The following is a 26,618-nucleotide window of genomic DNA, read 5'->3' as shown; positions in this document are numbered from 1 at the left end:
ATCTTGACATTCCATTCAGACTCTCACGAAATTTCCACCTTTCCAGTGCCCTACAAAATGACAAATCCTTTAAATAGGTTTAGATCATGACTTATTCATGAAACGTGTTCATGAGAAAAAATCTTTCATATGTGTCTTGAAAGACAAAGGGGATGCAGAGGGAGAGAGTGGTGTTTTAAAGTAGCAGGCGCAGTTTACATGTAATATTCAACATTCCCAGCTGAGCTCCAAGTGAGCACACGCTAACTGTTGAAAGCTGCTCTGATGAGGTGCTCGACATGCCTTACAGAAGAAGAGTTGTTCTCTTGAAGACTATGACAGACAAATGTAGCGGTTTTGCTCTCACTATATGCACATGCTGCACTCATCACCCTAACAGTACTATCATGAACAATGTAGTATGAAGACAAACTACACAGGTCTGTTCACACACAACATCAGAAAACTCTGGACAAAAGGCTGTGGAGGTTTCACTGAGTGTCATCAGCCACATGAAGCGCTTCATGAGGTTTCGCTTTGAAACAGTTGCTCTGTAGACATGGACATTTTCAAAAAAGAAAACGTCTTTCATTCTACAGAATGTGTCTATTTTTTTGCTCATATTCTACCTAATATTTTTTATCAAGTATTGTATTTTCTCTGAACATATTTATTGTTTCCCTTTACTTATTGTGGGTTCTTTTTTCTTTTTATTTCCGATGAATTTTATTTACGTTTGGTTTTTGTTAATTAGTTTTCTTTCATTCATTGCATACTCTCCAGTTTTATTTTCTAACTTAATTTTTTTGTTTAGTTATTTATTTTTATGTAGAGAGATGATACTGTGTACATCTACAGGTTGCTAAATACTCAGAAAGTAATTTTCTTTACTTGTGACTTTCTAATTTTGAGGAAGAGAAACTGTATTCGGGCGACACGGTGGTGCAGTGGTTAGCACTCGTGCCTCACAGCAAGAAGGTCCTGGGTTCGATTCTAACACCAGTCGACGGGGGGGTGGGACCTTTCTGTGTGGAGTTTGCATGTTCTCCCCATGTCTGCGTGGGTTCTCTTCGGGTACTCTGGCTTCCTCCCACCATCCAAAGACATGCACTGATAGGTTAATTGGTTAATCTAAAATTGCCCATAGGTGTGAATGCGAGAGTGATTGTTTGTCTGTATATGTTCAGCCCTGCGATGAACTGGCAAAATGTCCAGGGTGTACCCCGCCTTCGCCCCTATGTAGCTGGGATAGGCTCCAAGTGACCCCCGTGACCCTAGTGAGGATAAAGCAGGTTCAGATAATGAATGAAGAAACTGTATATTGTTAGCCTCATAACATAATTTTTCATATTTTTGGCCAAATTGTGATCTCTGCATAAAATGAAGCAGCAGTGTTAGGAGAGGAAAGTTATGTAGATTTCACAATTTGGGCAAAAATTGTACTTAGGAATTTATGGCACGAGGCTGACAATATGTGTGATATTGTTTCTTTTTTCAATTTGCCTAAGACTTTTGAGCAGCTCCTGTGTATGAATGTGTTGTGACGTAGCCCATGCATCTGGTGGTTTCATACATTTTCATCAGTGTGCAAGGGTATTTCTGTTGCTGATAAAGAATTTGTTTTGTGAATAAACTCTCCTCTCTCTGCCTCCCCCTGCAGGATGCTTCGAGTGCTGCATCAAGTGTCTGGGTGGGGTTCCCTACGCTTCACTGGTAGCCACCATCCTCTGCTTCTCAGGTGTCGCTCTGTTCTGTGGCTGTGGCCATGTGGCACTGACCGGCACCCTGACCATGCTGGAGAACCACTTCTCCAGGGTCACCACAGACCACGCCTCCCTCACCATGGTGTAAGCCCTCAGTCTGGATCAGTTTACAAAGTTTTTGTAAATTTATTAGTTTATATGTGCAGCAGTCAAATCCTTCCAATGCAGGTCTCTTTTTACAATGGTCTCAAACCAGCTAATGTCTGTTTTTTGTCCTGGGTTTGAGCAGGAGCCATCACCTACAATCAGAATATATTCCCAGGTTGAATGTCTGTGCAGTAATCAGTGGTATTTACTGGCAGTAACAGAAACAGAAAATGTCCATTATTTCTCACCCCTTTTTAGCCATGACACATAAAGCATTTTGGTCTTTGCATCATGTAAGTTACAACAATGACTAGACTGTGTGTCAGAGAGCCTCTCCTGTTTCAAAACAATTTGGTGGAAATTGACACTTTTTTTTTAACATTTTTTCCAGTGAGTTCATGCTGTCAGGTGTGACAAATAACTCATCTACTTACACAGTGAAAAGAGTCAATACTCACGCACCCATGTTTTAAAAACCCAGATGTATACAGCTATTCATCTTTAACTTAAGTGACACAGCGCTGGGAAATCTTCTATCATTGCTTTATATTCCTGTAAAAGTATAAATCCTGGTCCATTAACTGTATGTTCTCTAAATTTACCCACATATTTGACTATTCTTTTATATGGAGATCTACCTATATATCTTCCTGTCATTCTCTTTATTCTGCTGTGGTTAAGCGGTGCATTACCACCAACTGTCAGTCTCTCAGGCAAATCGGTACCGCTACCCCAGTTTGCTTCATGGCTAGACTCAGAGACACAAAGGGACAGTTCCCTCCATTTCCACCTTTGCACAGTGTACAGCTACACTCACATGATGTTGCTTTCTCTTGTGTGTTCAGGATCCAGATCTTTCAGTACATCATCTACGGCATTGCCTCCTTCTTCTTCTTCTATGCCATCATCCTGCTGATTGAAGGCTTTTACACCACCAGTGCCATTAAGAGGGAGCTGCAGAGTGATTTCAAGACCACCGTCTGTGGACGCTGTATCACCGCCTTCGTATGTCAACATACACAAGCAGTTGCAACAAATTAACACACCCTCTGACCCAGTTTCACTCCAAATTAAAGCCCCTATTACTATTATATGTATTTTATACTGCTCTTGCTGAAGAAAATGTGTATGGGCAGGGTGAGATTACTGTAAAACAGACATCCAGTATACTTATAAGCCAAGATAAGAGTCATCATGAAGGTGTTGCAAAGGCAGTAACACACTGAAAACACACGAAACACTATGAATGCCCCTCAAGCCCTGAAGGAACTCTGGCACAGTCTGTCCTTTCTGGCCTGATTAGCCTAATAGCTGCAGATGTCCAGTAAGATTAGCTTAACCATGGATTGTGTGACTGTTTATTTTGTGGTTCGTGGAATATTTTAGGTTTTTTATTGTAGAAATGCAGTCCAGTTCACTAACCACAGCTCTTCTTTCTGCAGTTCATGTTCTTGACCTACATCCTCTTCCTGGCCTTCCTCGCCATTTTTGGCTTCACAGCGATCCCTGTTTTCCTTTTCTTCAACATGTGGAATAACTGCAATGCCATGAAGTCTCCTGATGCCAATATCACCTCGCCTGACTCCATCTGTGTCGATGTCAGGCAGTATGGTATGGCACTCGATGAATTGTACACAAACATACAAACATGTTGAACAATCCAAACAATATATTCAATTTAGCCATTAGAGGTAGTTGAAATATTGAATCGACTCATGTATTGAGTGTGTTTTGAATGGAATGTACAACTATGAATCAGCTAAAAACCTGGATCATAACTAGTGAAAAAACACACATCATTTAACAAAATGACTGAAGTATTCAGAAACATGATGCGTATACATGGTCTGTTTGATTTGCAGTGGAAGTCGAGAGGTTCAGATCACACGCTGTGTTACCCATCCTCAAAGTTTAAGATAGAGTCCCCTGAACAATTAAATTTTGTTGAAACAGGCCAGCTAGCCTCAGTCATAAAGGCTTTGATCCTTGTTCATAAAAGACAAGGGAATGATTTTTACACTGGTTTCACACATACAGCCCTGGGTCAGTTTTATAACTCAAGCACACAAGGAAGATGAAACTCACACACTAGGGTTTCTGTGCTCTATCTATGCACATTTCATATTCTCTAGCTGATTTAAATGTCACTTTCTATATGGGAAGAGGTCAAAAAGTACATTTAGATTATTGCGAGATTGATTGGATCTGTATGAAAATCCACCTTCATGCAGTATTACAGCACACTCCTGTGATTGCTTATCTGTTGGCCTAATGTACAGTATGTGACCCACTTTTGAAGGACAGCTGGCCCGCTTACAAAGTAGGATGAGGATCACATATGCTTCACTGGCAGTCATACTACTACAGCGAATGAAATATTAACCCCAATTACTGGCAGCACACAAATTATTCTCAGCAGTTCAGGAGCTGCAGCTAATGGAATGGTTTGGATTACTGGTATGTTTTTTTCCTCAACGTTTTGTTACCTCATCAAATTTCTATTGATGATGGTAAAGCTTCAATAAGAAAATGCCAGAAAAATATGAGTGGAAAAATGCCACAACAGACTGAAAATAAATATAAATGATGCAAAGCTGTTTCCTGCCACCATCCATGAAAAACCAAAGCTAAAATAACAGTTTGGTTGTCATCATGTTGCTCAAGAGTCTGTGCAGGAGAGACACATCTGATGGATTCATTGGAAAGTTTGATTTTTTTGTCGATCCCTTGTATTACCTACCTATAACATGACACATTTCTTTGTGTGTGCCTGGGTTAAGTAACTTACGTAGTCATGTGGATTTTTGGATCTCATCAAGGAGGTTAAGCATCTGCTTTGCATTAATTCTGCAGCCTTGAAAAAGCTCCTTCACTAGACAAGTTAACAACCCTGCAAAAATTAATTCATTATTATCACTCAGGAACAATAAAATAAAAACAACTCCAATAAAAAGTTTCAGGACCAACATACACACTCATTTGGCCAGTGCTGATTACAGGAAGTATACATATTCACATGACTTAAACAACTTAAATGTATGTTTAAATGGCTACAAGGCATATAAAAAAAAGTGGAGACTGATTTAAAACACAAACTATGATCTATTCAAAAACATCAAGTTGCCTATGGTTAAGGTCTAAAGCATGCCCAATCATTTAGACATAAAATATAAATGAAAAAGTAACTTTTGCATGACTGTTCTATGTACAACCCATCCATCTATATGGACGTTTTACTCTTGGTACTGCCTTACATGTAAGATTTGACAGCAATTGGTTATTAAAGCTGTGTCTCACCAGTTTGTATATCCTCCCCTCTCTGCAATCCTTGAATTACAGCATGCTGAAAGGCTACTATGGTGTTTTTACCCAAATAATATTGTCTGCTGAAGCTTTAAATGATTAATACAGGCTGATGCACAAAATAAAAAAAAGAAGTCTACAGTAACCAGTCTGTGAAAATATTTTATAGCGCAGTGGCTTCAGTAAGAAAGTACCACAAAAACATGAGTGGAAAGAAAATACCACAATAGACATACCACATTGACATAGTAGTAACCCAAAGTAATGAAGTTTGGATTCCCCAAGGCAAGGCCTAGAGAGGCCCACGCCACTGCAGCCCTGTTTTGTTTAATCCTTATCCAGACCTAATTCATAATGCCTTCAATCACACAGTCTCGGGGGAGGTAAAGCTTCTTGTCTCACAGCTGTGATGTTTCATTGCTCTGATCCTGCAGGTATTATTCCATGGAATGCCACACCAGGAAAAGCCTGCGGAGCAACACTGGGAGACATCTGTAACACCAACGAGGTGAAAGGACTTTACTTTTCTTTCTTTTTTCACTTTCCCTCTTCTTTAATTTCTAACAGACTGCTCTGTTTTTGCTCCACAGTTCTACCTGTCCTACCATCTCTACATTGTTGCATTCGCTGGTGCTGGTGCCATCGTTATTGCATTGGTAAGCTACTCATGATCCCACTGATAACATGCTTCTCAAAATATGCACGTTGCCATGGTGGTCTTATCTGTTGCCATAGCAACCCTCCCTCTCATGTTTGTCAGTATGTCATTCTGTGCTGGAGATTTTACCCTGCAGCCTGCTGCCTTGTGTTGTGGGAGTGTGAGTAGACTGGGTCAGTTTTACTCCGATGTGGAGGTGGGTGCTTTTGTGTCCAGGGAACTAGAGATACTTAAAAAGTAATAATCTCCTCTCTCTGTGTTGTGCTGGGTCACACGAGAGAGCTCCACACGATGATAAAACAAACTTATGGTTTTTTTCCATTGCTGCAAACATTACATCTTATTTAGGAGGCAGAAAGCAATGCCAAACAGTATTACAACAGCCACACATGAGCAGTTGAGGAAAAATACAATCTTTCTATTTGGAAAATGTTGTGCAGTTTGATGAACATCTACATGAGAAGATGGAAGATGTTTCTATATTACACTGGTCTCCCTACCTAAAAGAACGAATACCAGTGGAAATACTGCTACATGTCAAAGTTCTGTTTTCAGAATCTTACATAGGGAATTAAAAGCATGGAAGGATTATCAACAACATTTTATTTAAGTTTTAATGAAGTCACACAGAAAGTTGACATTTTTGGATTCATTTTACTGCTGCTTTAACATGTATGCTGAATTTTACAGCTGTCTACAGCAATGTATCATATTCCTACAATAGTCATATGCTTGTAACATCGCTGTTAGAACCACATTGCTTTAAAAAGTCAACTCTCAGTGACATCAAAAAAGCTTTGTGACAATGCATTTTAGCAAATTCAAGATGATTTTAGATTTTATTTAGCTTAAACAGGAGGAGAAACAAACTCATCAAGCCTCATCAAATTAACATATTTGGAGAAATGGGATTTCAATGGACATGCAAGGGAAAAAAATGTGCCATCTGAAAGGGAACTAAAGCTGACAGAAGAATGTAGTGGAGCAGACTGAGTATATAGTACCTTAAATGCCAGGAGTTTTCAATGCAAACTGAAGAGTGTAATCTTCCACAATCTTTATTGGTGCCTTCTAAGCAGTTTTAACTACTGTATTGAAGTAGTATGCATTCAAACTAGAAAAACACTTCCCATCAAAGTAGTATGTTAAAAGTAAAACTGTTCTGAAAAAATCTATAATTTTGTATATTAAGTATATTATTTTGATCAGAACCCCTTTGGTTTTTTAATTAATACAGGGCTTCTGTGAGTGCTAAACTCGACCATGTTCACTTAGTTTTCCTCCATGTGTGGGATAACTTGATAAGTGACATGAGTCACATGTTAACGTGTTAAGTCAGACTCTGATGTTGATATCATTTCAGTTTTTAGTTGCATTCAGAAAGGTCTTAAAATTTGTGAAACCTGCAGAAACTGGAATATTAAAATTATTGTATCAGTGCTCTCTGGTGGACAGATTATATTATGTAAAATGAGCTTTTGCATCATTCAAGTTCACGCATACTGTTTTCTCTTTCTAAGTTACATAATGGAACCCTCCCCACCGTGTCTGTTTTCAGATCCACTACTTGATGATTTTGTCAGCTAACTGGGCTTACCTGAAGAGCGCCGCTTCCACACATGAGTATCAAGATATAAAAACCAAGGATGACCAGGATCTGGAGGCTGAAGCACGTTCCAAGGAGGGCCAGAACTCCTCCTCCTATTCATAAGGACAAGCAAGCGTCTCCCGTCTCCACTCATTTCCTCCCCACACCCCCACACCCAGCGCCACACCCCCTTCCCCTCCATAACACACACCATCTCAGTCATGTTTTAACGTCCCCCAACCTCCTGATTCTCCATCCTCTTCCCTTCCCCAAAGTAGAGGGGAAGAGAATGGAGGATCATGAGCAACGGCAGGCCTAGATGGAGGCAGATGCTTCAGAACAGGAGAGCTCGCTCTGTCCATGCCCCTTGGGCCAAGTTCAGGTACGGTATCAGTTCAGAAGTGTCTCCTCCCTGCGTTGTTGGGGTGGCGGCTCGTGAACGTGGCCCGGCTGTGATGGCCTCGCGTCCTGAGCCTCTTGACACACAGCTTGTAACAACCTAAAAAAAACATTGTTTGCTGTTGGCTTCAGCCACAGGGAAACCAGACAGTGACCAACATCCTCTGTTTTTTGGTGTTTTATATGCATATATATATATATGAATATGAATATATTGTGCGAATGTGTACGAATGTTGTTTTTTTTAATACTCTGAAAAGTATGGCAGGTTCTATTATGATCTTTATGTTTTTGCGCTCATAGGTTTCTCTCCTTTATTTTAGTCTCCATCTTTAACTTTTTATTGCTAATGCTTGATACATTATTGCACTATTTAACAAAAAATTTGTGAGAATGAAAACCTTTTAAAATACAAAGCACTCCAGCCCCTCTCTCATTTGGTGTCTCAAGGATTATTGTGCATTTATATAATCAGTTTATTTAACCACAGAGGTATCAACAGTTATGTAAGACCAGAGGTGTAGCAAATCTTTAATACAGGAATGGATCAGCGTTTTGGAAAATTAGCTTTGTATTTGTCGTCTAACATTTGGCAAATATTTGCCAAAATGTCAACGAATTCTTTTGAAGACCTGTATGTTTTTTGTTACACTCATAAACCTTCCTCGGTCTCTAACTGACACCTCAGGTATCAAACAAAATCTAATTTTATCCCGTTATGTTTTTTTCCCAAAGCTTTACCGTCGTAACACTTAACCTTACTGGACTGGTACACTGTCTTGTGTGAATTATACAGTGAAATGTAACTGTTCTCTCATTTTCTAAAAAAATAATCTCTCCTTTCGCCACCTGTAAATAGCCAAAACACCCTAAAAGATCTCTCGAGTTACACCCCTCCCAAACGGGGAGAACACAATCAGTGTTTTGCCATGTTCTTCTATTGTTTCCCACAAATATATGTAAATGTACCCTTTGAGATTATGTGTTTAGCACTCAAATACTAGTTCTGCATTTGATATAATAATTGTAATGTAACATCTTAAATGATATGTTGTGAGAGGGATTCAGTGATATGATGGATTGAGGTGCTTGTGACGTATACATTTTAAAAACATGAAAAAAAGGAAATTGATTTTTAATGTTTTATCAGTTTTAGGCAGCTGAGTTCTTCTTGTGATTCAGTAATAATGATTTTTTTTTGTGCTTCTCATTCAATGGCCAGCCAAATGAGCGACTCCTGAACCCTTGTGTTGCTTCTTTTTCTTTCCTCTTCTTGTCACTTTATATTTTTCATGTCATGCCTCTCATATGCGCCACAGAGACTGTTTTGGATGTTTACACTCTGAATAAAACAAGTCAGGAATTTTCATACATTAATTTTATAATCAGATATTGTTTTAATAATCATAAACTATATTCTATATTGATCATTACTGGTTAATTTACTCTCTACAACACAGAAGAAGACAAATTTTTAATCTTTGATGAGATGAAGCATGTCAGTATTGTCCATGTGTGCAGCTGTCTATTCTGTATAAAAAAAAGGACTATATTGCCATGTGTGTTATGTTTGATAAATATTCGTGCTTTGCCGCCAGGTTGATGTAAGGCAAACTTCAATTTCCTATAGGACGATGCGTGTCAGGGTGTTGTTGTTTCCTTGTTATTTGCATGAAGGAGACATGACTGTGTCTTTGCAGTTTTTCAGGTGATGTGTAGTCAATTGTACTGACAACTATGGTAGGCGGTGTTTGCCCCCCCACCCTCCTCCTCACTCCCCTGCCCCACCCTTCCACTCTTTTCTAATGAAAATTCCATTGTACTTTGATGGCATTGTAGTCCCTGTAGGTGTTTCATTATGGTTTTATTTTTTAAGTTGGAAATAGTTCTATGACTCCTATATAGTGATGATTTTTGTAACCTTCTCTAGTAAAACCGATATTTTTTATTATCGTGACACTGTTGTCTACTGCCTCTTTTTTGAGTCTGTTTGAATTTTTTATGAAAACAAACACACTGATAATGAAGGTGTTGCTGATCATTTTAATCCATATATGTTCATGGATGTCAATTGCGAGGCAAAGAGTGTGTTTGTGAGGTTATATTATATATATATATATATATATATATATATATATATATATATATATGTATAGAGAGAGAGAGAGAGAGAGAGAGAGAGAGAGAGAGAGATCTATACATACACACATATACATATATTCAGATATAATGTTACGGCACGACACTCGGCGTGGACCCAAATGAACAAGACTTTCAAGGGTCAGTGGTAAAAAGGATTTAACAAAAATACAAAGAGGCAAAAATGGATGAACAAAGGGAGAAAGCACAACGTGCTCATAATAAACTAATAAAAAACCTAATAAACAAAAGGAGAAGCCCAACGTGCTCTATACTAAACTAAAAACCTGATATACAAAACACATGGATCAAGATTCAACATACTTAACAAAGGAGTTCTTCTCATGGACACAGACATGACGCACTGACAAGAGCCAAAGGGAGCAAGGGGAAATATATAGGGAAGGTGTGGACAGTTACAGGCGGAATACCAGGTGCAGGCAATGATGGGATTAGGGAAGACAAGACTGACATAGTGCAGACAAAACAGGAAGGCGACCACCATCACCAAAATAAAACAGGAAGAGACAAAAACCCAAAACTAAATCAATATAAACGTCAACGCATGACAAATGTCTGTTTAATATTGAAAACAGAAGCATGTTTCTATATATCTGCTTTATGCAAGTTAGCATTCTTCCCACTTGCTGAAACTAAAAATAATTAACAAACTAGTCAACAAAATGAACAGCATAAAAATTAAAGCAAAAATATTGCATTTGTTTAATTTGGTGTGTTATAGGACTTTACAGCTTTAGTGTCCAGTTGAAAAACTTGTCCATCAGTTAATTGCAAAACAAATGTAGTAAATGACAGTACACTGATGAAGTATTTATCAAAGGTCCATTATAGTTCTTTGTAGTGAGAAATAACAGTTGACACTACACCTGCACAATGTGTGTAAAATATGTAATGTGCAGAATTAATATTTCAATAATGACATGACTAAGTAGTCTCCACAAAAGAATCTGGTCTAGACCAGTTCTAAATGTTAAGTGTCATGGCATAACTTGTTATGATTTAACCCTATAAAAATCAATTGTGATTGATTGATTGATTGATTGATTGATTGATTGATTTTTAGGATGTGTTCTGATGACGGGCCATTGACAGGTTTGTCTACAAGCACAACAGAGATGGAAAAGAGGCAGAGGGCCAGAACTGGAAAGCCGCAAGTGCACTATCCGCAAGCGAAGTACTCTTTAGAAGTGTCAGCGGCGTAATGGAGGCCTTTGTTTACAGCTGGAGACAAACTGCTTTATGGAGTTCAAACAAGTGCCAAAAAACAGGTGAACTGATTTAGAAAAAAGCAGTGGTGGAGAATCTCAGCTCCATAAAGTAAAAGTCCTGCCTTGTATTTATTCCAACCATTCACTGAACCAGCCCATTTTGATGAGCACAACTCCTCTTCCAGGTAGATGAGATAATTAATGGAATCACCTGTGTTAAGTGAACAGGTAGAACCAATACATGGGAGCACTTTGATTCTATGGAGCTCGGATTCTCCATCACAGTAAAAAAGAAACCCAATACAAAAACTACTAAGCCAAAATACTTGTTCAGTGTAGTACACAATTAATGTTTAACATCCTAAACATATCACTGATGTACTTTCTAAGTGTCTTATTCAGTAAAAACCTGTAAAAATGTAATTCTGCTTTTTGTTATACCATGGATGCCCCAGAGGGTAGATATACCAGCAATTCTGCCTGTCCGTGATTTTTGTCCAACAAATTTCTTGAACACTATTCACTCGATTCTTTCCTACTTCAACACACGTGTTCTTTACCACTAGGAGTGCAGTGCACAGCTTGATGACAATTAATTATACAATTATGATGGGCTACAGGTTCCCTTAATCCACCAATAAGAGCATTACGTAATGTCTCCCATTCTCTCAATTATTGTATGAAAATGTAGTATTCAAAAACTTTTCTTTTTTAGGGTTCAATAATAATAATACACTTTCTTTCTATTTATATGAACAAGAAGACAAAAGCGCTAGAAATAAAGCTTTTTTCCACTTTCTTAGAAATTATTTTTGCATTACTCTATAGATTTAAAGTTTCACTTTTTAACATCTCAAGCTTATTTTGATATCAATATGATGCACTTTAGCAGAAGAACCACTTTAAAACCAGATTAAATGGTTAAATTAAAACATACAGGGAAATTACAAGGTAACCAACTGACACTGATTGAAGTTTTGCAAAGTCATCAACTTAACATAAATCTGAAAAAAATTATGTTGATGCTTTCTTAAACACAACACAGATGCTTTTTATGTATGCATTTAAACAATCTCTCTCTCTTTTTTTTAGGTTATTACTGTGTAGTTTTTGGCCTGATGTTTCAGGTACTTATATGGTAATCTGCCATTACCCTGTAGGTCTTTGGGCTTATTTCTGTGGTAATAGAGAAATGGTGTATAATGGAATTTTATGCCTTTTCCTTTTGACCTGTATTCATGTTCTGTCACTTATGCTTGGATTTTTCTTTTTTTTTTTTTTAATTTTTAGTCTGCATTAGTTGATTGGAATAGGGGATTAAGATAGTGAGTGTCTGGGATGGTTGACCTCACACCTCTCAGTCAGTCCATGCTAAATGACCTCACACCTTGCAGATAGCCATTGTCTGCTTTGTGACGTCTGTTTAGGGAACATAGGTTTGAGGAACTGGGTACGTTTACACGGCAACAGTAAGTTTACAGTAACTGACATGGCATCAGCTATGTAATATAAAGTCTGGTATGTGTAGCAGGTATCTGTAGCAAATTGTTTGACTTCCTGATGAAGACTTGAAGCCGAAATGTGCTGAAGTGGTTTTTAAGGTCTACACATGACCATGCTGTGAAAATAAAGGCCTTTTAATCCCTGAAGAGAGTGCCTTGGAGTTTTGTTCCTGTTTGTTATCTACTTTTTGAATCCCTTTTCCAAAGAGCACCTCAAACAAACTTTTTTTGAGTACTAGAAGCATTCGATCCTAGGATTTTTTAAACAAGACACTTTACCTCACAAGAATTGTAATTTCTTCTGTCAGCCACGATTAAAAAATTCCCACAACAGATATCAAACCATTAAATGTTTCAACACATTCTACTGTTATTCTTTCATTTGTGAGTTTATCTGACAGTCTTGGTTGTTCTCAGGCTTTTAGCATGACGAGGCAAAACAATCAGTAACAGTAAAGACACCTTCATTAGGACCTCATTTACAATGTTGACCGTTTCCTCGTCACTAAGAATGAAGGTATACAGATTAATGTAACCCTGAGATGTTCCATTTTACATATCTTTTAGGACTATGTTCACAGAGGTAATGAGTTTCTGAAAGAAGTCCAGCCTGAATACCAGACACATTAGTGATGAAGACCATCTGGAGCAGCAACCAGACAAACCAGAAGATTTGCCATAATTCACTGGATAAAACAAAAACAGAGGTCAATTCTTGGTATCAAATCCACAAAAACATCTTGTTTGTTGTTGCAGTTTATTCTATGTAGAATTTATGCAAGCCTCCACAGATAATGAATAAAATGAGTATGTATAAACTTGAATCTGGCAAAACATTGACAAATTGTTCTGAAAGCCTTTAGGACTCAGTTTTTTAGAGTCACAATTAAAGCAGAAAATCAATTCTACTCCATAATTTAACAAATCTGATTGACTGAACAAAGACCTTTTTCCAGTTAATGATATTTACCCTGTGGTTCAGGCAGGAGGTGGATGTTGGAGAAGCAATAGGTATTGGGGATGGAATTCAATCCATTTTGTTTTTGACAGTTGAAAGGTTAATATTGTTACAATATATTCTAACTCTCTCCATGTCACAGTTATGTTTTTGCAAAAAGCTATTAAGTGCATAATTCTATTTTAAAAGGTCAGTATCAGTAATTGCATGTTTTTGGGGTTTTTTGTACTCCTGACATTCAATTTTCACTGTCAGTGTGATATTAAGAATCTTCTTCTCCTGGTTTGAATGACTTACCGCTCATTTCCATATATCATATCCCATGTTTAAGACTGAGAACAGAATAGAGGGGATTAATGAGGACCACTTACAATCCAATTTAACTTTACCAATGTCAGTTTTTGCTGAGTATCAGGAAAAATCTCATACTCTGTGACACGTTCTAAGAAAGTTTTCAATGAAGGATGAGAGGAAAAACTGCATTCATGTTGCTTTATTATGTTATTTTTTTCATACAATACTAGAACAATCTTATGATGCTTTAGATTCAACCAAGTCTCTATTTTGGCCTAAACTGTACAGTACTACAACCACAACAAGAGGCTATAAATGGCACAAAGAAGCTAAATAATTCTCATCATGTGCAGACCAATCAGAGACTAATATTGCCGATGAAGACAAGTTTATTTCTCAACACATAACTTGCAAGGAAATATTCCCTTCTTACAATATGTAAACTGTTAAAGTAAGAGCAAATATGCAACTCAAAATGCCATTATCAGCTTTTCATATTTATACAAACGCCTACAGGCAAGTATGGACTGCACAAAAAGTAGGTAAACTACAATAAATAAATAGCCCCCGACTAGATTATTGAAAATGTATGTAAACAAAATTATTACTACACACACTCATGATCTATTTACTTGCAGGCAAGGAAGTAAACATGACAGCAGCAGGTGTCTTCCAACAGCAGAATGGTCTGGTCCAGCTTCACAAATAGATTGGTCTGTACCAGAGTTTGGACTAATGTGGCCTCCTCTACTTTTGATAAATGAAGACATCATAACAGAACCAGTGGCAACACCTGTAAGAGAAGAGTTGGTCTGCATAGAAGATCGTTTCTGCTCGCCCAGCTTCTGCTTCTGCTCTGCAACATCCTGTGATGGACAAATGTAGCCGTTGCTCATCTGTGAGTGGTCAGCTCCTGTTTCTGACTGTTGGACCAATGACTCTTGGTTCAGCTCATTGCTCAGGTGATGTGACGAGTGGAGAGGAGAGCAGCTGTCAAAGGTAGAGCTGGGTAAAAAAGAGCAGGGGTTCACAAATGCTATTCCAAACACAAATGGTTGACAAAATCTATTATTTTACTGGGAGTAATGAAAAAATAACCACCACCCCCGAGAGCCTATAGGAGGATGCTGAGGCAGTGGAGAGGATTTACAAAGTTAGCAGTAGCATTGGTGAGTCAGAGGGAGCGCCAGGAAATGCATGCAGTCTAAATAGGTCACCAAAGGGGAGGATGGGGTTCATGTGTACAGACAGAGGCATGTTAGTCAGGTGTGAGTCACCTGCCTGAACTGGCTCACAGGCATCACTTCATCTCTTTTCTTTTACAATTATTTACATGAAGAAAAAAATATTCTCTGTGCCTGACAATAACAAAAACTAAATGTATAAACATGGTAGACTGTAACCTTTTTGAGGTGCATCACAACATTGCATCTATGCTGAAACTGGAGTGGGACAATTTTAACCAATTATGTTTTCCGGTGTGTAGTCTATGCATTCTTATCTAAATAATACAGTTGTGTAAATGATGCTCAACAAGCCATGTTACTGCTGTAACTACTTTTAGCACTGTACACCACAAATATACACAGCTGTATCACACTGTATAACTGGGCCTTAGAATGCTTCATTTGTCTTTTCAATAGCAGCAGTGTATTCATTCAGTCATTTCAGTAATTAATTCCTCTGAAAGGTCATGGGGGTGCTGGAGCCTATCCCAGCTGCCATAAGGTGAAGGCGGAGTAGATCCTAGATATGTCGCCAGTTAATCACAGGGCTGACATACAGATGTACAACCATTCACTCTCACATTCACACCTATGGGAAATTTAGACTGACCAGTTCATCCATCACTGTGGATGTCAGAGTTCCTGAAGAAAACCCACAGAGGTTTAGCAATGCTGTCATCAGTTATTGTAGTTTTGAGGTTATCACCAGTTTATATTTTGATTACAGTACTGTGCAAAAAGTCTTCTGCCACCAATTGTTTTACCACATATTTACATACATTTCTAAGTCTTCGTATGAAAATGTAACTGTAAAATGTGTGAAATATGCGCAGTATTGAAAACAAACAGCTAAGAATAAATATATGAATATTGCAGAATCTGTATCGGACTACCTGGGTAGAGGAAGAAAAAATACAACACACTCCTAAGTCAAAAGAACAACTCTGGTAAGTTCTGAGGGAAGTTTGGTATAATATATCACAAGTGTACAGAGAAAAATTCCAAACAGTGGAACTAGAAGAGCTCTACATGTAGTCAGTGCTAACAAAGGTCACACTTAAAACTGACTTTTGCCCGCTGAAGTCATGTAAGCTTGCATTTTTTACACACACACACACACACACACACACACACACACACACACACACACACACACACACACACACACACACCTATGTCTACTTGTATTTCTTGTTGGGTCTTCATAAAGAGTGTGACACTTTCCTCCCATTTTTAGACTTTGGTGCAACAGTGCAATTACTTACAAGAAAAAAAAAAACAACTCTAGAAAGAAAACATACATGAAAGGATAAAATCATTAGCCCTCATTAACATTTTGTGTATTTAATTTATTTAATATTTATTTTACAAGTGCTGTTAAAAGAGCAAAAACACAGCTTTTTCAAACATCCTAGTATTATTTTGGATACATTAGATGTTTTGTGCATGAACGTTTTTGACTGGCCTTCACTAAGCTATGACTTGAATCACACTGAAATATTGTAGAGTGAACTGAAGACCAACGTTCATGCCAGAAGCCCATGAGATCTGGAAGAGCTTCAGAGATATACCAGGGCAGAATGGGCTGAGATTCCTCACAATACTGTTGATATCAGGGGGCAAATATTCATACATCAACCCTAGTAGTTTGTGAAATAATTTCATTTCTGTGTGCAAAATAAAATATTGTAAGCATCCAAAACAAGACTAGGATGTTTGAGCTGTGTTAAAACTCTTTGCCTTGTGAACAGCACCTGTTAAATACTTGTAACAAAATAAAATGTTCATGTGAGGCTAATGACTTTGTCCTTTACTGTACCATATTAGCCTGAAAGGACAGTCTTTTCAAAATATTCTAACAGTAAAGATCCAATATTATGAAAAATGATTTTTTTTTTTTGTCCTACAACAACCCTTGGAGCACCTAATTTCATAAATGCTCCTCAAGCCAAGGAAAGGTCTGTGCAACACAACGTAAAAACAAAAGAGCTGAAGGTGGCATAGAGTTTTGTACAACGCTGTAGTCCTTCAGTTTGACATTTGATTTATGCAGTGTTAAAATTGTTTTAATTTTCTTTTGCAGAAGTGACAAATTGTTTAGACTTGCATATAACTTTTCCCAGGTATTATGAGGAAAGTCTTGGTTTACAGAAGCTGAAAAAGCTGTTTATAAAAATAAAAGGACTCAGTGTTCTTCTTAAACACCATGGTCATCATCATTGGGGGAAAGAAAAAAATATAGCTGATTTTAGCTGCAATTATATGTCATTAAATTTTGTGTTGCATTGTTCATTGTTGCTTGAGGTTTTCACTATAACACCCTGGCTGTGCAAAAGAAATGGACTCTATGCACAGCACTCCCACTTCCTGAACTTCAGGTGGGTCCTTTATTTCCTGTCTTTCATTATTGGAAACACCGATTAATCCAGGTGTGCCTGCTACTTGTTGTGACTACAGATTAATTAGGCACACCTGGATTAATCAGTGTGTCCAATAAGGAAATACAAGATAAAGATAAAGATAAAGATAAAGGACCCACCTGAAGTTCAGGAAGTAGTGGGGCTGTGCATAGAGCCCATTCAGCCTCAACAAGTGAACCCAAACATCACACCACCTCATGGAATTCATCATCAATACTGGAGGTGGGATCCGAAAAGGAGGGTGTTTTTAAAATCCACATCCTGACCATGAGGGGCCGCATCCTGGGGACCACATCCTGACCCTGACAGGCAGCATGCTGGGGACCAGCAGTCACCGTCAGCACTTTGGTGATGACTGCTGGACAAATGTGGTACAGCATGCACGAATACACAACAAATAGCTGTGCTGGTCCCCAGGATACTGCCCCTCAGGTTCAGGATGTGGATTTTAAAAGCACCCCCCCCCCCCCCCCCCCCCCCCCCCTTTTTGGATCCCACCCCTTGTATTGACAATCATGTCTGTCTCATCTCTGCAGACTACCCTTAACAGCATACCTGTTAAATGATGTCTGAAGTGAGGAGGAGGATGAGCAGTGGGTACGTTTTTGTGGGCTTGCCATGGTCATGTACTCGTCCTGATACAGCACAAATGAACCTGGACTGGCCTGAGGAGACATCACCATGTACCCCAGCCCCTCCTCCTCACCCGACTCCCAGCCATCTGCTCTACAGGCCGAACCGCTGTGGTGGTTCCTTGTCTTCATGGTCCATCTGTAGGGGTCTCTCAATGGAGGACGATGGTCCATCTTCATTTCCTTGTAGCCGTCTGTCGCAGGTGTAGAGCTTTGCTGGCATCTGGAAGGGCTGAGCTGTGAAGTACATTCTAACTCTGTATTGTCTTTCTCTTGAGATTCATGGTAATTTGCAGCTGGAAGAGTCTGGATTTCAGACTGACCAAGAGCCAGAGAAAAACGAAGAGGTCTACCATGAACTAACTTCTCTCTGTGTTTGGTTCTGCAGCGTTTTAAGGCCAGAAGGCTTTGAGACTGATTGTTAGTGGTGTGACTGGAGCTGGGTGACGTGCTGAAGTCTGGAAGTGCTCGCAGAGATCTCACTGCCCCCCGGACCGCCTCATGAATTTGCTGGGCCAGTGATGGGTTTCCTGTATTTAAGGGACATTGATCAAGGATCAAGTCATGTCAACACAGGCTGGGTGATAAATTATTGATGGTCATTACAACATCATTTTCCTCAAGATTAATGTAACAAAGGTCTGAAAAATGTTGTATGCAATTTCAGAGCTTAGATAGCAACCTGAGGCCTAAACTGCAACAAACATCTAGCATCTAGTCTGCTTAACCCACAAAAAAGACATGAACAGATGTTATCACTGACAATCTGCTGTTCCCCAAAGGAACAGCTCATCAGCTGAGCAGTTAGAGACACGTGCTTTTTTTTCCCACTTCTTTTTACAGATATCGATGTAGTGGGTGTGATTAGTAATGTTACAATATTTATTTCTTATGGTAATAAATTATGTGTGTGATAAAAACTGCAGGATAAAATCCTGTGAATATAAGAGAGCAAAAAAAAGAGGAATATAGTCCATCACTGTTGTTTTATCCTCCTCTTCTGCCCTACTCACTCCCAGAATCTACATACTGACTGACTTGACTTCTTCCCTGGGGTCTCTGTGCTTTATGTCCTCACAGGTTTTCCCGGGATCATCTCTGAACCTGCTTCTGTGGTCCTGCTTCTCTCCTGCCTCCATCGTTATTATCCATGTAGTTGTGATAGTGTTTATTATAGTTACATGAATGGTAGAGAGGTTACAGTTACAGTTCTGTTTACTATGCCACCTTGCCCCCCCCCCCCCCCCACACACACACACACACACACACACACTCTCTCTCTCTCTCTCACTTTGTCTTCCTTTAACCCTCTCTCTTTAACCCCAACTGGTCAAAGCAGACAACCATCCTCCAGAGCCAGGTTTCTGACTGTTAAAGGAAAGTTTTTCCTCACGACTTTGTATTTATAGCTGCCATAGTAACTTTCAGAACTTTAGATTGCCTGTTCATTTCTGGATAGAAGTCTGATCGATGTGCAAGGTCTGAATGGTAAACTGGTTAACACAACAACTGACTTTAAACTCCTCCTCTATCTGTTCACATCTTTTTTTCCAGTTGACCACCTTGTTCCATTTCAGATTTGAAAAAAATTCCCTTTTGTGTCACATGTATGTCAAAGTCTGATAGTTAAGCCATTTGGTGTCATCTTTCAATCAGCTTACTGACATAATTTTCATTACCTTCATCTCTTCCCTCCATCCAGATCTCTCCAGGACCAGTGGGTGCTGACCTGCCGAGCTCCAAAAAGAAGGAGCCATCCAAGTGACCAAAACGCCGCACATTGAGCAAAGGCACAGTAATTGATGGCAAATCACTGCATGCTCCTACTCTGACCAAGATCAGAGATGTAGACGAGAGGCAGAGCAGAGTTGCCCCGGCCAAAGATTTGGAACGACCAAGACCACTAGACTTCACAGTGACAGGCCAGACCTTAGATGAGGGTGAAGGGGCAAGAGGGAGACCAGGCAGGGACATTTACCAATTTTATCAAAAGGTAAAAAAAAGAAGTTTACATATTCCTTTAAATTTAGCACTCACTACTTTTATGGCACTAATCCAAATGCTTATATATTAGAAAGCATCAAAAATGCCTGGTATTTCATATAATTTGGTTCCAAATCTCAGTATCAAAGGAGTAAATCGAATCACCATCAGCGCATGCAGCACACATAAACAGCTTTTACACATTTATACATTGTGTTTGCATACAACTTCAAGCTGTGGGATTACGTGCACATTTTTAGATTTCATATTTTTGCAAGTCATCAAAATTTTATAAAACATTTCCTTATGGAAAATAGCATATTACAAGTTAAAATTTTGTTTAAAAAAAAAAAAATCTCATCTTTAAAGCCACAACTATGAAAAACCTAAATCAGGCCTGACCTGTTTGTAGGAAGCAGCAGGGGGTAGAGTGGAATAACCATCATCCTCTTCATCAAACCCCTCTCCCTGACCTTCATCCTTGACTTCTTCCTCAATCAGACTCTTAATAGCCAGGTACCACTCATCCTGTTCTTGCTCATCCTTTCCCACAAACACCAAGGTCTGAGCTTTGGCATACAGTGCCACCTTGTAGTCTTTTCTGGAGCTGCAAATTCGACTCACACCAAGACAACACCTCAAATATATCACCCTGGGTAGAAAAAATTAGTGCCGTCAGATCAATGGAAAACATTACTTAAAAATACTGATAGCTTTAGTCAAATGACTTGAGTAACTCTGGAAAGAATGAATCCTTTTAGACTGACTGTGATTAATAATAATTTCTTAAATTTACATACAATAAAATTGATTTCAATGATTCTAAAGACTGAAATAGGTCAGTGCTCAATTTAGGAAGGTTAACACACTGGTCAGCTAAAACTGAAGACATTGTCACCAAAGTACCAGTCTTTGATTTGTACCTCTCAACCAACTTCGGGCTGAAGGGATATTATAACCATTTTGCCGTCTTGTCTGTCCATTCAACAATGTAATCGCATTACATGAAGAATGCATTGAGATATCTGTACCAAATTTATACTGTGGATGCATTTTGGCATGGAGCCTATTGAAAATAGGTTACCTTGACCTACTTTTTCAAGGTCAAATGGTGACGTGTCCTTTCAACGACGTAATCGCCTTGTCTGAAGAATACATTGAGATTTCCACACCAAATTTACACCAAGATAATCTAATGAAAATTCAACAGAATCTTACACTATATTTGGCCAAATGGTATTAAAAGTGTGCACACATTATGTTTATTAATTTGATGATTTTTCTAAACAATAATACGAACATTGTTTGAACACAGTGAAATCTTATAATTCAGTTTATGGCACAAAACACACTGTAGTGCCCAATTTTGCATTAAAGAAGTTTAAAGAACTGACACCACAAACATTTCACTGATTACACAAGTCAAACCTTACATAAACTAGTTAATGTACCCTTCACTAACCCTTGCCTGTGTGGCCGAAAAAGCACAGTTTCACCAGAAGACTTCTCCATTGCCGTGAACTTCTCCTGATTCTTGTACCACTCGAGTCGGCTCGGTCCGGTGTGACTCCCTGCTCTAAGGACAAAATATCTCCTGTGCTTCTGCTCCAGCTTTCCCAGGTAACCTTGTTTCACCACATCTCTCTGTGGTCCACAAGAAGTCCTGAGGGCGCTGGCCAGAGGGGCCAGAGTGTTTGAGGTTGTAACGGTACAGAAGAGCTCCTCAAAGAAATCAGACGACAGATGTTCACTTGCCTGCTTCCCAAGGCTACAGTTCCTTTTGGCTCCAAAGTCCTCATCCCGTTCTATTCGATGGTCACTGCAGGACAGCCCCTGACATGACCCCATTGGGAGCCATGTTTGGATGGAGCTGCAGCAGGGAGATGACAGAAGGGAGCTAGAAACAGGACATGGTTTCCATTGGTTTTCACATGCATGGCTCCCTTCCAAGTAGTGTTTAATCTCAGGATGAATACCTGCAACCATATGAAAAATGAAGAGATTTAATAAATCAAGGTTTGCAAAAAGGCAAAAATCAATTGAAAAACGCAATTACTTTTATTGCATGCCAAACATCATTAAAGATATTTTTGACAAAACAAGGAAGCAAAACACCAAGATAAAATCAAAAGGACATGTTCTTGTATCCTATCTGTTCTCCCCACTTGATATTTTGCTTTTTTAAATGGAATCATGTGTTTTAAAACATTTCCCTGTGGTCTACATAAAATGTAGTGCTATGCTTGGGTCTGAATTCTTCATTAATTAAACTCCACAGGCCCATCTTCAACCCAATTTCTGACTAATGACAGGAGACGGGTCATTTTGAGCGCTGGCCCTTTAAATCCAAATGAACCACTTTCCGCCCCACCCCCTCCAGGTTGTTGATTGTGCTTTCTGTCCTGTTCAGCCACTTGTGTTGGTTAATACAACCAACTGAACATTTTAGTTTATTGGCTCAAAGTTTGGACATATTTTCAGTTTTTACTACAAACGCTGCTGCTGATAAATAATTATGGCATACTCAGAGAAATGTTAGTCAGAAATCTTGACCTTATATGTGCAAATGTCGTGATGTACCTAGTTATATATAATGTAACAAATTAAGCAGGAATTAAAACAGGTTGTAGAAATCCACTCGATTTTTGCAAAAATGAATATAAAGATAGCTTTGCAGCACCTGGACGGTTCAAAGTCAAACTTTTTGAACTGTTAGGGTCCCTAAATGCATAAATAACGGTACCAAAGACTAATAAAAGTGGGTTTAGCAACATGTGACTACAAGACATGTGACCCTTTAAAAATAGGTGCGTTTGGCTCAGTAAAATGCCTAATTATGTCTAGAAAATCATTTTGGACTATGTTCAGTGATGCATGACTGTTACTGAAACAAAGCAGCAATATCATGTATCTCCAAAATTGATCCCTTTCAGGATGATAATGTTTGTAATACTAAGTATGTGACTGTTTTGTATTAACTGCAACATGATTTACTCAGCTGGAAAGGAGGTCCATTAAAGCAACAAATACTTGTGATCATAAAACAAACAATTGTAAATAAGACATTTAAGCAATCATTTGGGATGTTACTTTTACTTCTGCATGTAATGTATAATTTTTAAACCTTCTTAGTTTGCCTTAAAATTTAACATCTTGCCCTCTTCATAGATTCTAAAGCTTGATATTAAGCTTGATTTTATGTATAAATAGTGTGTTTAACATATTTCACACAATAGAATCTACAAGGTGGGCAAGAATGTTATTTTAGACTTTAAAAGTCAAACCTAATAATTTTGCTGTATTTTCCAGCATGATATTCAAATGAGTTCAGATCAAAGGTCATGTTTGGTCATTATATGGAACTGGATACCTATTAAAGGCACTATTTAAGTATTATATGCATGAATTATATACAAGTTGATAAAATTGCATAAGAGCTTTGACATGATTTTTAGGAAATATTGCTGGTATAAGGTGATGACAAATAGGGGTGACTTCAGCTGCTGCTGTAGCAGCATCTTGAGGTTTAGATAGTTGGAGAATATCACTATGTGGCATCATAAGATGCATCCTTCTTGTAATCAAAAATTCAGCTTTTTCTGAGTAAGTCTATGAAAGTGGGCCAGGCAGGAACTGAAAGGAGACAAACCCTTTAACAGATTACATACTGTAGGCTTATATGAGAGTATCATTAGTAAAATGTACTTAAATAGGAAAAATAGAAATGATCACTGGGCAATAAAAATGTCCCTTTTAGCGTTTTACTGTTACATTAATGTTTTTGGTTCATTTTACTGCTTTGTTTACATCTATGGTGCCATTTTTCAGTTGTGGACATTTAATCTCAATTTAATCTGCAGCATCATGTTTTTTCTATAGGAACCACATATCTATTAAAGTGTACCTTACATGAGCTCAGAAAAACTTCAAGCCATAGAGAAATACTTCATCTTTCTGATATCATAAGTACTGAAAATCACATAAAATAGAAATACTTATGCAAATATATTATACTTAGTATATTTAGACGCTGACTGTCTCATTTATCTTTGCAGTTAATTTTTGTACCGTTCAAAGCCCAAAATGTACCTTGTTCCAAAATTAATCAAAGTCAGAAATATTTAAAACTGCAAAAAAAAAGATTGATGAATAAATAATACATGAACATACATGAACACAAGTCAATAGTACTGCTAAATACTAGTTTGACTTTAAGTGTTGAATATACTAAATCCTTTTGCACAAGAGAAAGAAAAGTATTGAAGCCAACAGGTAATCAAATAAAATATTGGTCAGTTTTGAAAAATACGTCACGTTTTTTCCCGCGATATTTGTCTGATAAAATGCATTGTCTTACAGCCCACCTGATACTGAGGCATTGAGCGCCTGCTCTTCGTTTCCAGACGCGTACATAAGTGTGGCTTTGACGATAATTCATGAAAACCTGAGGCCTTTAAGCATACCGGGACTTCCTCAATTCAGGTGCGTCAGGCGCTAATCATAGTGGCCTTCATGGGCTCCTCGGAAATTCCAGTTACTCATATAATACGATGGCCATGGCACATTGAGGGGATTTAACAAATTAAAAAAACAGGATGACAAATGTCTTGTCTTGCAAAATAAGGGCCAGATTTGGCTCTTGGGCCCTTTTCAAGTGGCTTCATGTGGCTTTGTAAAAAACATGGGAACACTTCAAAAAAATAAAATAAATAAATAAATAAATAAATAATGTTGATATTGATACTGATATTATTTTCGCAACCATAAAGTTATTCTGATGTTATGCAGTTATAAAAATGTAAACTACACTCCAAATAAATGAAAAACTTAGTGGTAATAGAAACAGTAAAACAAGACTACTCTTTATTCTATGACACTGAAGGTATTAATCTGTATACTCAACACAATAATGACAAATTTCAATGTTTTCTTTAGATTACTTCTGTAATTTATTTGTAGTTCCGTAAATGCACTGAAACGTTGATTTCAGCAAAACACATAAGGATATCTTTTGGCTCCAGACAGATTTTTTTTTTTTCTATTTCTGTCCTAAAATGTCTTTTTAGACCACAAAGGTTGCCAACCCATGTCAAGTATTGAGATTTGGCAAGGTTGGAATCTGATTTCCTCTACCGAGTAGAGGTTGATATTCTGAAGATGATAAATAGAAAAACATTTATTCCACAAATAAATGCTGTTTCTCAACATAGACTAAAGAAAATTATCATGTTAATCATTGTAACATTTTTTTAAAGTCAGTGATATATTCATTCCCAATATTGTACAAAATGAATACCAGCAGATGATAACCTGCTAAAATACCAATGGTGGATTTACCTATGGGCGCCTTTGTACTGCGCATGCGCTTTTTGCCATGAGGGACCTCTGCACCGTACAACTAGACAATTTCCACACGCGGAAATCGTGAGAGCGGCTCGGGGGGGCACGCCGTCGGTTCTATTATGAAGTTGTTCACAACAACAGGTCCCGCTCGCGATCACAAGGTCGTGTCCACATCCAGGCCCAAGCGGCGCACAGCCAAGGCAAATTTCCGGGACCACTAGATGGCACTATGAATCGGATTCAATATCACTGTGTCATTTTGTTCGAGGCAGGAACAACATCAACCAGGTCAAGTTTGGTGCTGGTCGGACAAAAAATTACTGAGTTACCATGCGGGACCACTAGGTGGCACTGTGGGCCAGATTCAGTATTTTGTTCAGAGCGGGAGCAACATTAACCACATCAAGTTTGGTGCTGATCGGACAAAAAATGACCGAGTTACCGTGTGGGACCACTAGGTGGCAGTGCTCAGCCAGATTCAGTATTATTTCATTCAGGGAAGTAGTCACATCAACCAGGGCAAGTCTGGTGGAGATCGGACCAAAAATGACCGAGTTACCATGCGGGACCATTAGGTGGTAGTATGAGCCTGATTTAGTATCATTTCATTTAAGGCTAGACTAACATCAACCAGGTCAAGTTTGGTGCTGATTGGACCAAAAATGACAGAGTTACCGTGCGGGACCACTAGGTGGCAGTGTCAGTCTAATTTAGTATCATTTCATTCAGTCAGTATTTACAGCATGCCCCCCTCTTCTTAAATTCTACCTGCACCAATGTAATGTGACTCCAATGACCCTTAATAGACCTGTTGTTGCCATGGTGATGTTAGGGGGAAGTGTGCTCAGAAGGAGTGTGCTCAGAATGCAGAGAGACAGGCAGAAAGAGCTCTGGAATTAGTCCGGAACAGCTGCTCATTACGGAAAAACCGTGAAAGATAGGTGAAAACTACAATGATCATGACTGGCACAAAGAGCTCTGGAACACAAAGATGTGGTTTTCTTACTTGTACTGTGAGAAATGACTGAGTTATAGCAGTGTAAAAACAGTCAACTTATCTGTTTGTATTGATTTGAATATGTGCAGAGGAGGGATGAGCCTCCATTCTACTGCCT

General features: G+C 38.5%; 1 protein-coding gene across 2 annotated transcripts in view; it reads left to right on the top strand.

Annotated features, from left to right (window-relative positions):
• LOC115431476 (neuronal membrane glycoprotein M6-b-like) overlaps window positions 1-9,734 on the top strand; it is a 92,062-nt gene extending 82,328 nt beyond the window's left edge. For both annotated transcript variants that reach the window (XM_030151872.1, XM_030151864.1), the window contains exons 2-7: window positions 1,640-1,826; window positions 2,675-2,834; window positions 3,272-3,440; window positions 5,567-5,640; window positions 5,723-5,788; window positions 7,349-9,734. In XM_030151872.1, the coding sequence (XP_030007732.1) occupies window positions 1,640-1,826; window positions 2,675-2,834; window positions 3,272-3,440; window positions 5,567-5,640; window positions 5,723-5,788; window positions 7,349-7,501 (809 nt within the window). In that variant the 3' untranslated portion in view covers window positions 7,502-9,734. The remainder of the gene's footprint in view (window positions 1-1,639; window positions 1,827-2,674; window positions 2,835-3,271; window positions 3,441-5,566; window positions 5,641-5,722; window positions 5,789-7,348) is intronic.
• The last annotated feature ends 16,884 nt before the right edge of the window (window positions 9,735-26,618 follow it).

The sequence above is a fragment of the Sphaeramia orbicularis genome, chromosome 2 (assembly GCF_902148855.1).
Source record: "Sphaeramia orbicularis chromosome 2, fSphaOr1.1, whole genome shotgun sequence".
Classification (NCBI taxonomy): Eukaryota; Metazoa; Chordata; class Actinopteri; order Kurtiformes; family Apogonidae; genus Sphaeramia; species Sphaeramia orbicularis.
Note: the sequence above shows the minus strand (reverse complement) of the source record. Positions and strands in the feature narration are given on the sequence as shown.